General features: G+C 33.1%; 1 protein-coding gene across 2 annotated transcripts in view; it reads left to right on the forward strand.

Annotated features, from left to right (window-relative positions):
• Window positions 1-15268, forward strand: part of LOC143046018 (tuberin-like) — an 83523-nt gene that overhangs the window by 24763 nt on the left and 43492 nt on the right. For both annotated transcript variants that reach the window (XM_076218959.1, XM_076218960.1), the window contains exons 13-16: window positions 153-256; window positions 3467-3548; window positions 5176-5469; window positions 5757-5885. In XM_076218959.1, coding sequence (XP_076075074.1) covers window positions 153-256; window positions 3467-3548; window positions 5176-5469; window positions 5757-5885 — 609 coding nt within the window. The remainder of the gene's footprint in view (window positions 1-152; window positions 257-3466; window positions 3549-5175; window positions 5470-5756; window positions 5886-15268) is intronic.

Genomic DNA, 15268 nt, shown 5'->3' on the forward strand with positions numbered 1-15268 from the left:
TTTAAATGGAATACGAGTAGAATGACAATTAAATATTCAGTTTTAATCAGATATATGTCCTTTTGTCAAACCCAACAAAAATGTATAGGAAATAGGACTGTAGAGAGCTACTTTATGTTTATATTTTTAAAGATTGTTTTTTTTCATTTCAGGAAAGTTCAGTTTCTATGTTAATTGATTACGATGCTCAGCAGATTCACCCAGGGAAAGAGAACTGGTTATCTAACATGTACCAATTATTGGAGAAATATTTCAGGTAACATACACAATACATTAGTTCAAGACAACTCCTTTATATGTTTTTTTGGGATACGATTGCTTTCAAGCAATCTGTAGACTTATACGGTGGCTCAGAGCATTGCCCTCACGTCAATCATTTTATTCTAAACATTAAGGAACATCTCAGATTCTTATGATTGTCTTGCTTTAAAAGGTAAAAACAAACAAAGGGATTGAACTTAAACAACTTTCCTATAATGTTCTTTTCATAATCTTCATGTTTGATAATTCCCTTGACTTATATGCATGTTTTAAACAACACGGAAAATCAGAATTAAGCAGTATTTATGTTTAGTATTTTTATAAATTTAGAAACACGTCAGAGGGAATTCCCAGTTTTGATAAAATGCGAGAGTTCTCTGAATTCCGATAAATCTATTTCTGTCATTTAAGAATTGAAGTGGAGTTTTTCTTATATGTTACCGTTATGAAACTGATATTTGAGATTGTACTTCCATAAAGAAATAGAGAACCATCTAGGTCGTTTAATAAACATTTAATACACGTTCTTGCTCCAGGGTTTGTTTTGGAAATTATGTGCATGCATATAGTTTTCTTGACTTCAAGGGGTTTTAGATTGAATGGTTGCTCTGGATTCTCCACTCAATTAATTAATTTATAACTCATGGGATCTTTTCTATGTATGTCTGCTATTGAAGGTTATTGTTGTTGCATAATTTTAAATCATATGCACCATTTAAATTAAAATAAATGTAGTCCTCATCGTAGAACACCCCTTCAGGCGAAATGGAGTCTTCCATATTATCGTTTCGAGTTGTCTCCCTTCCGGAAGTAACTTCCGTGAATTCTGAATCAAAACAACACGTCGAGTATTAGCTCGTTCTGTCAATAAACGTCGTATTATATTAAAAACGATCGCATTTTAAACCGATAATTGTGTACGGAAAGCAGTCATGATCACTGACCCAAAGGAAATTAAAATTTTTAGGAGTTAGGAATGGGGTTCCTCCTAGAATTAACGTAGGAAAATAGGTGATAAGATACGAAGTGAAATACCTCCTCTCAGTCTTGAGTCTCAGTGACTGCTGTGGAAAGTAAACTTGGAATTGATAGTACAAAAATAAAACATAGGCCTGATTACATTGTTCATACACTTTTATCCGTGATTGGCTATTTTTATAACTATTTTAAATGTGCATTTGAATTAGTTTTGAAAATAATATTATCCAGCTACATGTATACATGTGTCAATGAAATAACGGCAATCGTATCCCTCAGAGAAATCTGCTCTTTGATTCAAGTATAGGCTTTAATAGACCTTTTCAATATCATTTTTTTTTTATTTCAACTTTATTTGCATAATAAGTATTCTTTTGACAACGTAATAAATACCAGGAAATATAAAAAGTAGAAAGTAATTGTTAAAAAATGTTAATGTTTATAAAATTAAAAACCTTTTGGTCGTATATTGGTACCACGTTTTCATCGTCAGCTTCGTCCAAAGATGGATGATTTATGGATAATAACTTTAGAATAAGTAAATAGAAATCAATAAAATTTTAACACAAGGTTTATAACCTCTAAAGGAAGGTTGGGATTGTTTTTGGGAGTTTTGGTCCCAACAGTTTAGGAATAAGGGGCCAAAAGGGTAAAAATTAAACTTTGTTTGATTTCATCAAAAATTGAATTATTGGGGTTCTTTGATATGCCAAATCTAACCCTGTATTTAGATTCTTAATTTTTGGTCCTGTTTTCAAATTGGTCTACATTGAGGTCCAAATGGTCAAAAATTAACCTTAGTTTGATTTTAACAAAAATTGAATTCTTGGGGTTCTTTGATATGGTGAATCTGAACATGTACTTAGATTTTTGATTATGAGCCCAGTTTTCAAGTTGGTCCAAATTGGGATCCAAAATTACATCTTGTTTGATTTCAACAAAAATTGAATATATGGGGTTCTTTGATATGCTGAATCTAACCATGTATTTATATTTGATATTTGGGCCCTATTATCAAATTGGTCCACATTGAGGTCTAAAGGGTCCAAAATTGAACTTTATTTGATTTCAATAATACCCAAAATTGACAACAACACTTCGAATGGTCTGCAATTTTATTTGCTATGGTCTACATGTTTCGCCTGCAAGGCAGGCTTCATCAGGACAATTTTTATACAGAAATTAATCCCTGAAGTACTCAAAGTGGTGCATTGAATTTGATGTCGTCATGGTGAGAGAAACAATGAAAAGTGAAAGTAGCAATACAGAGTTATAAATAGATAAGATAAATATAGAAAATTCAAGTTTGTTTACAATGTAACTTGAGTTCGTTTTACTATTATATGATACATGAAATTGTTCTAAAGGCTTGGTATCTAATTGGACGAACTTCACATGGTTCCTACCACTTCGCAAGGCTTCTCTTCCAACCTGGCCATTGTTGGAGGTTACTACTTCCTAGGGCGTCGGCAACAATAGGAAGATTATGGTCGCCGCTATGGAAAGTAAAATTGTCAAAAAATGCTCCCTTGTTGTAAATTATTTGGTGACTCTATATAATTGTTGGATCGTCTGCAGTAGTTGGTCTGTTTAATGGCATGGTTTTGAATTCCTAGCAAGTTCCTTTAAGATCGGCGCCCGTGGTACATTTCTTCTACTATCATTTATATCTGCTATCATTTATAAATGTAGACCATAGCAAATAAAATTGCAGACCATTCGAAGTGTTGTTGTCAATTTTGGGTATTATTTTAATGTTGCATTTATTTGCATAATTTGACAACCCTGCATACCAAGGTATCCACTTCAGGGACTCTAACGAAATGATTCACACAGGCGTTGGTTCACCACATGGAGTTTTATTTGATTTCATCAAAAATTTACTTCTTGGTGTTCTTTAATATGCTGAATCTAACCATGTATTTAGATTTTGAATATTTGACCATAATTGGTAAATGTCAAATTTAAAAATTTAAAGACCATATTCATTCTGTGTCAGAAACCTATGCTGTGTCAACTATTTAATCACAATCCAAATTCAGAGCGGTATCAAGCTTGAATGATATGTCCATACTTGCCCCAACTGTTCAGAGTTCGACCTCTATGGTCGTATCAAGATGTGCCCTGTGGAGCATCTGGTTTCTTATAGTTTAATACAAAAGTAGCAAGACTTAAACTTCATAAGTGAGGTTTATCATATATTTTCAATAAATTCCTTCTTTTTCAGACATGAACACAGGACACAAATACGAGTAAAAGCTTTGACCATTTTGTCCTTTACACTCAGTGTCAATAAGCACATGCATGAGGTATTACTTAATTTAAAAGTTATTCTTAAGAAAATGAACGAAAAGATATAAGGTAAAACATCAGACATTATATTTCATAAGAGCTAACAAAAAAAGGCTCACGGCAGTGTCTTTAATGGTGAGCTTACAAAGGACTAATAGATTTGCAGGTGATAAAATTTCCAATAGAGAATTGCTTAAAATGTGAGAATGATGGTATAATATTAAATATACTGAGAGAAGTTATTAATATATACCAATGTTAACTAGGTGATAAAAATCTATTACAGATGTAGCTTAAAAAAAAAAGCTTGTCATTGTAAAGTGAAAAAGACAGTGTTTTTGCCCTATGATAATGCTCCATTAATTGATTTTGTGTGTACTTTTCTTTTTATGGAGCAAACTATTGTCAATATAAGACAATTATTTTTGTCGAGCCTGCAACTTTTGTTGCAGAAAGCTCGACATAGGGATAGTGATCCGGCGGCGGCTACGGCGGCGGCGTTAGCTAACTTCTTAAAAGGTTTATATTTTAGAAGGTGAAAGACCTGGATGCTTCATACTTTGTATATAGATGCCTCATGTTACAAAGTTTCCGTCAGTCACATGTCCAATGTCCTTGACCTCATTTTCATGGTTCAGTGACCACTTGAAAAAAAAGTTCAGAATTTTTGTAATGTTGAATTCTCTCTTATTATAAGTAATAGAATAACTATATTTGGTATATGCGTACCTTGCAAGGTCCTCATGCCCGTCAGACAGTTTTCACTTGACCTCGACTTCATTTCATGGATCAGTGAACAAGGTTAAGTTTTGGTGGTCAAGTCCATATCTCAGATACTATAAGCAATAGGGCTAGTATATTTGGTGTATGGAAGGACTGGAAGGTGTACATGTCCAACTGGCAGCTGTCATCTGACCTTGACCTCATTTTCATGGTTCAGTGGTTATAGTTAAGTTTTTGTGTTCTGGTCTGTTTTTCTCATACTTTATGCAATAGGTCTACTATATTTGTTGTATGGAATGATTGTAAGGTGTACATGTCTAGCGGGCAGATGTCATCTGACCTTGATCTCGTTTTCATGGTTCAGTGGTCAAAGTTAAGTTTTTAAGTTTTGGTCTTTTTATCTAATATTATATGCCAAAGGTCAACTATATTTGGTGTATGGAAATATATTATGATCTATATGTCAGTCCCGCAGGTTTTATTAAACCATTACCTCAATTGCACGGTTCATTGCACAGTGTTAAGTTTTTGTGTTTTGGTCTATTTTTCTTAAACTATAAGTAATAGGTCAACTATATTTGTTGTATGGAAGCTTTGTTAGCTGTACATGTCTGCCTGGCATGGTTCATCTGACCTTGACCTCATTTTCATGGTTCATTGGTCTTTGTTTAGCTATCTTGGTTAATGTTAAGTTTATGTGACAGTTGTAATAAAGCTTTATACTTAGGACTATCAACATAATATCAATGATTAGTAAAGAAGGCGAGACATTTCAGTGAGTGCACTTTTGTTTAAAGTATTCTAAAGGAAATGTGAACCAGTGTCTATGGATTGATGCTATAACTGTAAAATGACATCCTATGAAATTTTCACAATTGAAATATTTTTAAAATTGTAAAAAGAGATTTTATATACTTTAAGGATGATTTAATCAACAATGTCGTGCTGCCACATCTTAGCCATATTGACATTGACAAAGACCCTGTAGTTAGGAAGGTAGCAGCAGACATATTGATATGTCTGGCCCAGAGTTGTAGCCCCGCTTGTTTTGCCGATATAATTGGACTCCTTGACAAGTTGATAACAAGACCAATGGTGGCATATCTAACTTCACCACATCCCGGGATGGACGGCAGTGATATGTTACAGAAACTTGAAGAGAGCCACCTGGTGGACATAAAAACATCATTATTAGGATTAGTAGATTTATTCAAAGTAAGATAATCATTATCTATCAGTATTAGTTTGTTCTTTTAAAGATATTACCACAGTATTATTATTCAAAGTTTTAAAAAAAATGAGGAATATGCATTTTCTTATTATACAGTTTATGTCTCATCAAGCAAATACTTATATATTTGTTTACATTAATACTTTTGAACTAAATATATTAAGATTTTCACTAAATATTTAGATTTTGGTTGGCATAATTATGACATTTAAAATAATTTACACTTATTCTTTTAACTCTTTCAAAGATATTTTTATTTTATTTGTTTCAGGCAAAGTTATACACACGGCCATCAAACCAGTGTTTGAAGTTGTATGAATTGTTGATCACTCATATGAAAAACCAGTATTCTTCACCCAAAGAGTATGTTAGCTATGCCGCTGCTACTGTTAGGAAAGCCGTAAGTTTGAATCAAAAAAAGGATAACAAATTGCAGTATGATGATTTATATAGCAACTACTTCCAAAATTCCAAAAGTCATTCACTCGTTTATAACATAGATTAATAAGTGATCTATACCATTATTTGATAAAAAATAAATTGAACCCCCCCTGTATGGAAAATTGAACCCCCATGGTAAATTGAACCCCCCTGTTTTTTTCATTCTAGATGATTAATAAAACATTTAACATTATATAAAAACTAATCAAATATTAAAAATCATTAATACAAGAAGGGGAGGTCAATTTTCAATGATTGGTTAAAAGAAAAATATTTGCTTGGTATAAGTAAGGGGACGACCATTTGATATTCTGGGGGGGGGGGGCAGGAGGATTTTGAAAATAGATAACTCAGCCATGATAATCACAAAAATGAATGGTTTGTTCTGTGGTAGTTTGAAAATAAATTACCTGACTGGCAATGTTTTGAAAATAAATAACTCAGCAGGTCTAATCGAAAGTATGAGATGGCACCAGATTCTTCGTAAATTCATCTTTTCCCCCAAAAAAAATCGTGAAACACTTCCCAAATTTTTTAATAATAAAAGTATAAATATTATTTAAATATACTTGATATGTCTGAAAATTGGTTTTATTTAACTTTCAAGAGGTATCTTGTCTCAGGAAACCTTACCTCACTTTTATTTTAACATATTTTAAATGCTTCATGTAGGAAATTTCAAATTAAACGCTTGTCTCCATATCAAGTTGTGTTCACAGCGAGTGCCTTGCAAGAAGCAAATTCTGTTTTCCCTCATACGTAGCCCTGATTTTTTCGGGATCAATATTTTCTTATTTATTTGTCTTTTGTTCATTGATTGCCCTTCTGTATTCTGTTAGTGTTGCATTCTTTTTGTAATCTAGTAATTTTGTTATGAACTTGATCATGAGTTTAAAAAAAAACGGCAGCCACAGACTTAACTATGTGAATTCCATTTTTACTTTATCATACACATTGGTCTTATGATGTTGTCCCTAGAAACTTAAGTCTTACACTGAATTTATACATTTTGCTTTGAGACCAAAATATTGTTAAAAAATTATTAATACAAAACTTTCAGATTATGAAAGGGTCTTCGGAACACTCAGAAAGCATGATTTAACATCATTTGTTCTATAGCTTCTTTGGCCTTCAGTGGCTCCAAAACCCTTTAAAAAAAATTTGACTCGCTCCGCTCGGCGAAATATGTTTGCCAATACTTTTAATATAGGCGTTACTACCAAACTTTAATACTATGTATGTATGCAATACATGTATATGCAGTTGGGAATATAAAAGATTCATTTCTGCAGAGGATGATGATTAATTCTGATTAAAATGGTACATATTAATGACTTGACTATACATGTATTATTCATAATAAACAAATCATTTAAAACTCCATCTGGTGAACCAACGCCTGTGTTAATCATTTCGTTAGAGTCCCTGAAGTGGATACCTTGGTATGCAGGGTTGTCAAATCATGCAAATAAATGCAACATTAAAATAATACCCAAAATTGACAACAACACTTCGAATGGTCTGCAATTTTATTTGCTATGGTCTACATGTTTCGCCTGCAAGGCAGGCTTCATCAGGACAATTTTTATACAGAAATTAATCCCTGAAGTACTCAAAGTGGTGAAATTTGACGTCGTCATGGTGAGAGAAACAATGAAAAGTGAAAGTAGCAATACAGAGTTATAAATAGATATAAAGATAAATATAGAAAATTAAGAAAATTAAAGTTTGTTTACAATGTAACTTGAGTTCGTTTTACTATTATATGATACATGAAATTGTTCTAAAGGCTTGGTATCTAATTGGACGAACTTCCCATGGTTCCTACCACTTCGCAAGGCTTCTCTTCCAACCTGGCCATTGTTGGAGGTTACTACTTCCTAGCGCGTCGGCAACAATAGGAAGATTATGGTCGCCGCTATGGAAAATAAAATTGTCAAAAGTTGCTCCCTTGTTGTAAATTATTTGGTGACTCTATATAATTGTTGGATCGTCTGCAGTAGTTGGTCTGTTTAATGGCATGGTTATGAATTCCTGGCAAGTTCCTTTAAGATCGGCGCCCGTGGTACATTTCTTCTACTATCATTTATATCTGCTATCATTTATAGATGTCAAGATGGTATCGGACATCTTGGTCATCTTGGTTCAGTTGTTATTTCGTCGCAAGTATGTAATATTCCTTGGTCCATGTATATGCTGGTGGCCTGTAGATCAGCGCGTGTAGCAAGGCGGTTCCTTTCGGATGCAGGGGTTCACAAAAATTAATAACAAATTAAACTCCATCTGGTGAACCAACGCCTGTGTGAATCATTTCGTTAGATTCCCTGAAGTGGATACCTTGGTATCCAGGGTTGTCAAATCATGCAAATAAATGCAACATTAAAATAATACCCAAAATTGACAACAACACTTCGAATGGTTTGCAATTTTATTTGCTATGGTCTACATGTTTCGCCTGCAAGGCAGGCTTCATCAGGACAATTTTTATACAGAAATTAATCCCTGAAGTACTCAAAGTGGTGAAATTTGACGTCGTCATGGTGAGAGAAACAATGAAAAGTGAAAGTAGCAATACAGAGTTATAAATAGATATAAAGATAAATATAGAAAATTAAGAAAATTAAAGTTTGTTTACAATGTAACTTGAGTTCGTTTTACTATTATATGATACATGAAATTGTTCTAAAGGCTTGGTATCTAATTGGACGAACTTCCCATGGTTCCTACCACTTCGCAAGGCTTCTCTTCCAACCTGGCCATTGTTGGAGGTTACTACTTCCTAGCGCGTCGGCAACAATAGGAAGATTATGGTCGCCGCTATGGAAAATAAAATTGTCAAAATTTGCTCCCTTGTTGTAAATTATTTGGTGACTCTATATAATTGTTGGATCGTCTGCAGTAGTTGGTCTGTTTAATGGCATGGTTATGAATTCCTGGCAAGTTCCTTTAAGATCGGCGCCCGTGGTACATTTCTTCTACTATCATTTATATCTGCTATCATTTATAAATGTAGACCATAGCAAATAAAATTGCAGACCATTTGAAGTGTTGTTGTCAATTTTGGGTATTATTTTAATGTTGCATTTATTTGCATGATTTGACAACCCTGCATACCAAGGTATCCACTTCAGGGACTCTAACGAAATGATTCACACAGGCGTTGGTTCACCAGATGGAGTTTAATTTGTTATTAATTTTTGTGAACCCCTGCATCCGAAAGGAACCGCCTTGCTACACGCGCCGATCTACAGGCCACCAGCATATACATGGACCAAGGAATATTACATACTTGCGACGAAATAACAACTGAACCAAGATGACCAAGATGTCCGATACCATCTTAACATCTATAAATGATAGCAGATATAAATGATAGTAGAAGAAATGTACCACGGGCGCTGATCTTAAAGGAACTTGCCAGGAATTCATAACCATGCCATTAAACAGACCAACTACTGCAGACGATCCAACAATTATATAGAGTCACCAAATAATTTACAACAAGGGAGCAAATTTTGACAATTTTATTTTCCATAGCGGCGACCATAATCTTCCTATTGTTGCCGACGCGCTAGGAAGTAGTAACCTCCAACAATGGCCAGGTTGGAAGAGAAGCCTTGCGAAGTGGTAGGAACCATGGGAAGTTCGTCCAATTAGATACCAAGCCTTTAGAACAATTTCATGTATCATATAATAGTAAAACGAACTCAAGTTACATTGTAAACAAACTTTAATTTTCTTAATTTTCTATATTTATCTTTATATCTATTTATAACTCTGTATTGCTACTTTCACTTTTCATTGTTTCTCTCACCATGACGACGTCAAATTTCACCACTTTGAGTACTTCAGGGATTAATTTCTGTATAAAATTTGTCCTGATGAAGCCTGCCTTGCAGGCGAAACATGTAGACCATAGCAAATAAAATTGCAGACCATTCGAAGTGTTGTTGTCAATTTTGGGTATTAAATCATTTAAAAGTTGTATGTTTTCGAATATCATAAATGTAGTTGTGAAAATGAATAATCAGTCCCTTGCTTAAAAGAAAATAAAAAATCTTGCTTCAATAGTACAGAAAATGAATAATCTGTCCTCTTAGTTTACAAAAATAAATAACCGATCAAAAACAAATCCTTCTGGCCCCCCCCAGAATATCAAATGGTCGTCCCCTAAGTGCTCTGAAGTCTTAACCAACAAAATTACAATCAAAAAACTTCTTAAAGCATTATAACTAGACCATGTAGCTCGGACACTTTAATTCTTTGAAATTTGAAATATTTATATAGAATGGTTTTAATTCTCCATGGTAAAAAAGGGGGAGGGGCAAGGATCCGGAAATTTTTTCACCTAATTTCGGTCATTTTCATATAACTTAAAGTTGGTGCCACTTTTCAAAAAAAATGTCAAAATCTCATTACTGCATGAGTATGCTCATACTCGTAGCATCAACGAACTTGTTTCACTGGGGCATCGCATTTACTTCATGATTTATCCTTCCATTTTCCTGAAATCGATCAAGAGCAATTAAGGGAAGGCAACAGTTTAAAAATAAAATGATTTTAATGACTCAAAATGATAATTTTCTCAGTCATGGCTTACGTTTCTTTCGATTCTGAAGTCGAAATTAAAACCGGATGTAATGCGATAATACTAAAACGAACAATTCCGGACTCATTTCCGGGATTAGTTTTGTTGATCAAATTCACAGGAAAACATCGGCTTTTTGATGTTTTACCTTTAATAATGTAAGAATATTAATGAAAATAGTTGCACTTGCTTTATTTAGCATGAAATCATTTTAAATTTACGATTTAGCGTCAAATCTGCGGAAGAGAATTTCAGGCATGCGTATTCCATAGTAAACAAAGCACGTGTGTTAGTAGTGAAAAAAATCTTTTTTCTACGTAAATTAAATCAAGTTTTAATTAAATTTTAATCATAATTGATAATTGTCTTACACTTTAGCTGAAAAGTAATTAAATAATGAAGACAGTTTGTATAATCTTAATTTCTTTATAATTTGGAGCTTGTGATTAATAGTCCGGTGTGAATTAAAAACACAGGTAAAGAGATTAGCGATTATTAGCCAATAGCTCCCCGAGGCATTAATATAGTTATTAGGAGGGCCCTCAGGATTATAACACTTTACTGGAGTGGCAGTTTAATTACATAAAATCGATAAGAAAACAAAAACATGTTCAATATGGCTATTTTGAAACTCGATCTCAACGAAATGACCGAAATTATTTCTGTTGAAAAATAAAATTTGACCTAAATCCCAATAAATGCTTTAGGACTTTTGAATTTCCGAATCGGTCATGTCTGGCATATATGACCGTTTCCGGACCCTTGGGGAGGGGGTCAAATTACCATGGCTCAGTCAATCTAAAAAGTAAAATTTACAAAACATTTTTTCAAGCTACTAAAATAAATACAAACTACTTATTGGAGTATAATAGATATGTAAAGGAGTTACAGTAGCTAGATATTTTAGTATTACAGGTCTATAGATATATAGAAGGGGGTTCAATATACCATGGTAGGGGGGTCAAAATAACATGGCAAAGTAAAATTTTCCAAACATCTTTTCCAGCATGGTAAATACATTCAAACTACTAGTTGTTGGAGTATAATAACTACGTAAAGGAGACATAACAGCTAAAATTTTGAAATTCAAGGTCTATAGTAGGAGATTCAATATACCATGGTAGGGGGGGGGGGGTCAAAATACCATGGCAAAGTAAAATTTTCTAAACATCTTTTCAAGCAACCAAAATACATACAAACTAATTATTGGAGAATGATAACTATGTTAAGGAGTTAGAATAGCTAGAATTTTTGAAATTAAAGGTCCATAGTGGGAGGTTCAATATACCATGGTAGGGGGGTCAAAATATCATGGCTAAGTCAAATTTTCAAATTATCTTTTCAAGCAAGTAAAATACATACAAACCACTTATTGGAGTATATAAACTATGTAAAGGAGTTGAAGTAGCTAGAATATTAGAAATTAAAGGTCTATAGCAGGGGGTTCAATATACTGTGGTAGGGGGTCAAAATACCGTGGCAAAGTAAAATTTTCTAAACATCTTTTCCTTCATGGTAAATACATTCAAACTTCTATTTGGAGTATAATAACTACGTCAAGGAGACATAACAGCTAAAATTTTGAAATTCAAGGTCTATAGTAGGAGGTTCAATATACCATGGTAGGGGGGGGGGTCAAAATACCATGACAAAGTAAAATTTCAAAATTACAAACTATTTATTGGAGTATAATGACTATGTTTAGGAGTTGGAATAGCTTTAAAAAATTTTTATGACAGGTCTATAGTAAGGGGTTCAATATACTGCAGGGGGGTCAAAATACCATGGGTTAGGAAAATTTTCAAAACCACTTTTCAAGCAAGTTAAATACTCACAAACTACTTATTGGAATACAATTACTATGTAAAAGAGTTATAAAAGCTGTTTTTTTTGTTTTTTTTTAGAAAAACAACGTCTATAGTAGGGGGTTCAAATTATATACCAGGGTTTCAAGCAAGTAAAATACATACAAACTACTTTTTTTGGAGTATGATAATTTTGCAAAGGAGTTACAGTAGCAAGAATTTATAAAACTAAAGGTCTATAGTAGGGGTTCAATATACCCTGGTAGGGGGGGGTGTCAAAATACCATGGCAAAGTAAAATTTTCAAAACACCATTTTAAGCAAGTTAAATACATACAAACTACTTCTTGTTAGTATAATTACTATGTAAAATAGCTAGGTTTTTCTAAATTAAAAGTCTATAGTAGGGGGTCAATATACCATGGTAGGGGGTCACAGTACCTTGGCAAAGTATTTTTTTCATAAAGTTCATTTGAGGTGTGGCTTTATTAATAAGTGAACAAGGATATATATCCTAATCAACCATTAGTGTATTGGACTCATTGGATGTGTTGAAAACTATGTAGCAGACTTAGTAAACATAGACCATAGATCAAACAACAGCCAAAAGCCACCAATGGGACATCAATGTAGCTAGAAACTAATGCAACCAGAGGCCTCTTTCAGCTAGCCCCTCAACAAATATGTATAGTTCAGTGATAATGGTTGTCATACTAAACTCCCAATTATACACAAGAAACTAAAATTAAAAATCATTCAAAACATTGTAGTAATACTCCATTTCCTCCATAATGACGCCTTTTGACGCCACCCCCTTTACACCATAATGACGCCTTTTGATGCCTGTGTAGTACCTCAGTTGAAATGCTTTGACTACAAAATGTCTTCATAAGACTTAAAAAAAATTGTATTCAATATGAAAAGGATATTCATGAGAATTATCTGACTTGAATTTAATTGATGAAATATTGGTTTTCACAATCAATGCATTAACACTTTAAAACTGATGATTTTTTTTAACTGAAAAAAATCCTATACGAATCAGGTATATTAAAAAAAAAATCCATGGAGGATATTTTGAAAATTTTACTTAGCCATGGTATTTTGACACCCCCCCCTACTATGGACCTTAAATTTCAAAAATTCTAGCTATTCTAAATCCTTAACATAGTAATAATACTTCAATAAGTAGTTTGTATGCATTTAACATACTGGAAAAGATATTTTGAAAATTTTACTTAGCCATGGTATTTTGAACCCCCTGCAGTATATTGACCCCCCTACCATAGACCTTAAATTTCAAAAATTCCAGCTATTCTTAATCCTTAACATAGTAATAATACTCCAATAAGTAGTTTGTATGCATTTAACATGCTGGAAAAGATATTTTGTAAAAAAAAAATGTCCATGGTATTTTGACCCCCCTGCGTTATATTGAATCCCCTACTATAGACCTTGAATTTCAAAAATCCAAGCTATTCTAACTCCTTAACATAGTAATAATACTCCAATAAGTAGTTTGTATGCATTTAACATACTGGAAAAGATATTTTGAAAATTTTACTTAGCCATGGTATTTTGACCCCCCTGCAGTATATTGAACCCCCTACCATAGACCTTGAATTTCAAATATTCTAGCTATTCTAACTCCTTAACATAGTAATAATACTCCAATAAGAAGTTTGTATGTTTAAACATGCTGGAAAAGATATTTTGAAAATTTTACTTAGCCATGGTATTTTGACCCCCCTGCGGTATATTGAACCCCCTACTATAGACCTTGAATTTCAAAAATTCAAGCTATTCTAACTCCTTAACATAGTAATAATACTCCAATGAGTAGTTTGCATGTATTTAACATACTAGAAAAGATACTTTGAAAATTTTACTTAGCCATGGTATTTTGACCCCCCTGCGGTATATTGAACCCCCTACCATAGACCTTGAATTTCAAAAATTCTAGCTATTCTAACTCCTTAACATAGTTATTATACTCCAATAAGTAGTTTGTATGCATTTAACATACTGGAAAAGATATTTTGAAAATTTTACTTAGCCATGGTATTTTGACCCCCCTGCAGTATATTGAACCCCCTACCATAGACCTTGAATTTCAAATATTCTAGCTATTCTAACTCCTTAACATAGTAATAATACTCCAATAAGAAGTTTGTATGTTTAAACATGCTGGAAAAGATATTTTGAAAATTTTACTTAGCCATGGTATTTTGACCCCCCTGCGGTATATTGAACCCCCTACTATAGACCTTGAATTTCAAAAATTCAAGCTATTCTAACTCCTTAACATAGTAATAATACTCCAATGAGTAGTTTGCATGTATTTAACATACTAGAAAAGATACTTTGAAAATTTTACTTAGCCATGGTATTTTGACCCCCCTGCGGTATATTGAACCCCCTACCATAGACCTTGAATTTCAAAAATTCTAGCTATTCTAACTCCTTAACATAGTTATTATACTCCAATAAGTAGTTTGTATGCATTTAACATGGTGGAAAAGATATTTTGTAGAAAAAAAATGTCCATGGTATTTTTACCCCCTACCATGGTATATTGAACCCCTACTATAGAACTTGAATTTCAAAAAACCAAGCTATTCTAACTCCTTAACATAGTAATAATACTCCAATAAGTAGTTTGTATGTATAAAACATGCTGGAAAAGATATTTTGAAAATTTTTTAGTTAGCCATGGTATTTTGACCCCCATGCTGTATATTGAACCCCTACTGTAGACCTTGAATTTCAAAAATTCTAGCTATTCTAACTCCTTAACATAGTAAAAATACTCCAATAAGTAGTTTGTATGCATTTAACATGCTGGAAAAGATATTTTGAAGAGAAAAAAAATCCCATGGTATTTTGACCCCCTACCATGGTATATTGAACCCCCTACTATAGACCTTGAATTTCAAAAATCCAAGTTATT

The sequence above is a fragment of the Mytilus galloprovincialis genome, chromosome 9 (assembly GCF_965363235.1).
Source record: "Mytilus galloprovincialis chromosome 9, xbMytGall1.hap1.1, whole genome shotgun sequence".
Taxonomy (NCBI): Eukaryota; Metazoa; Mollusca; class Bivalvia; order Mytilida; family Mytilidae; genus Mytilus; species Mytilus galloprovincialis.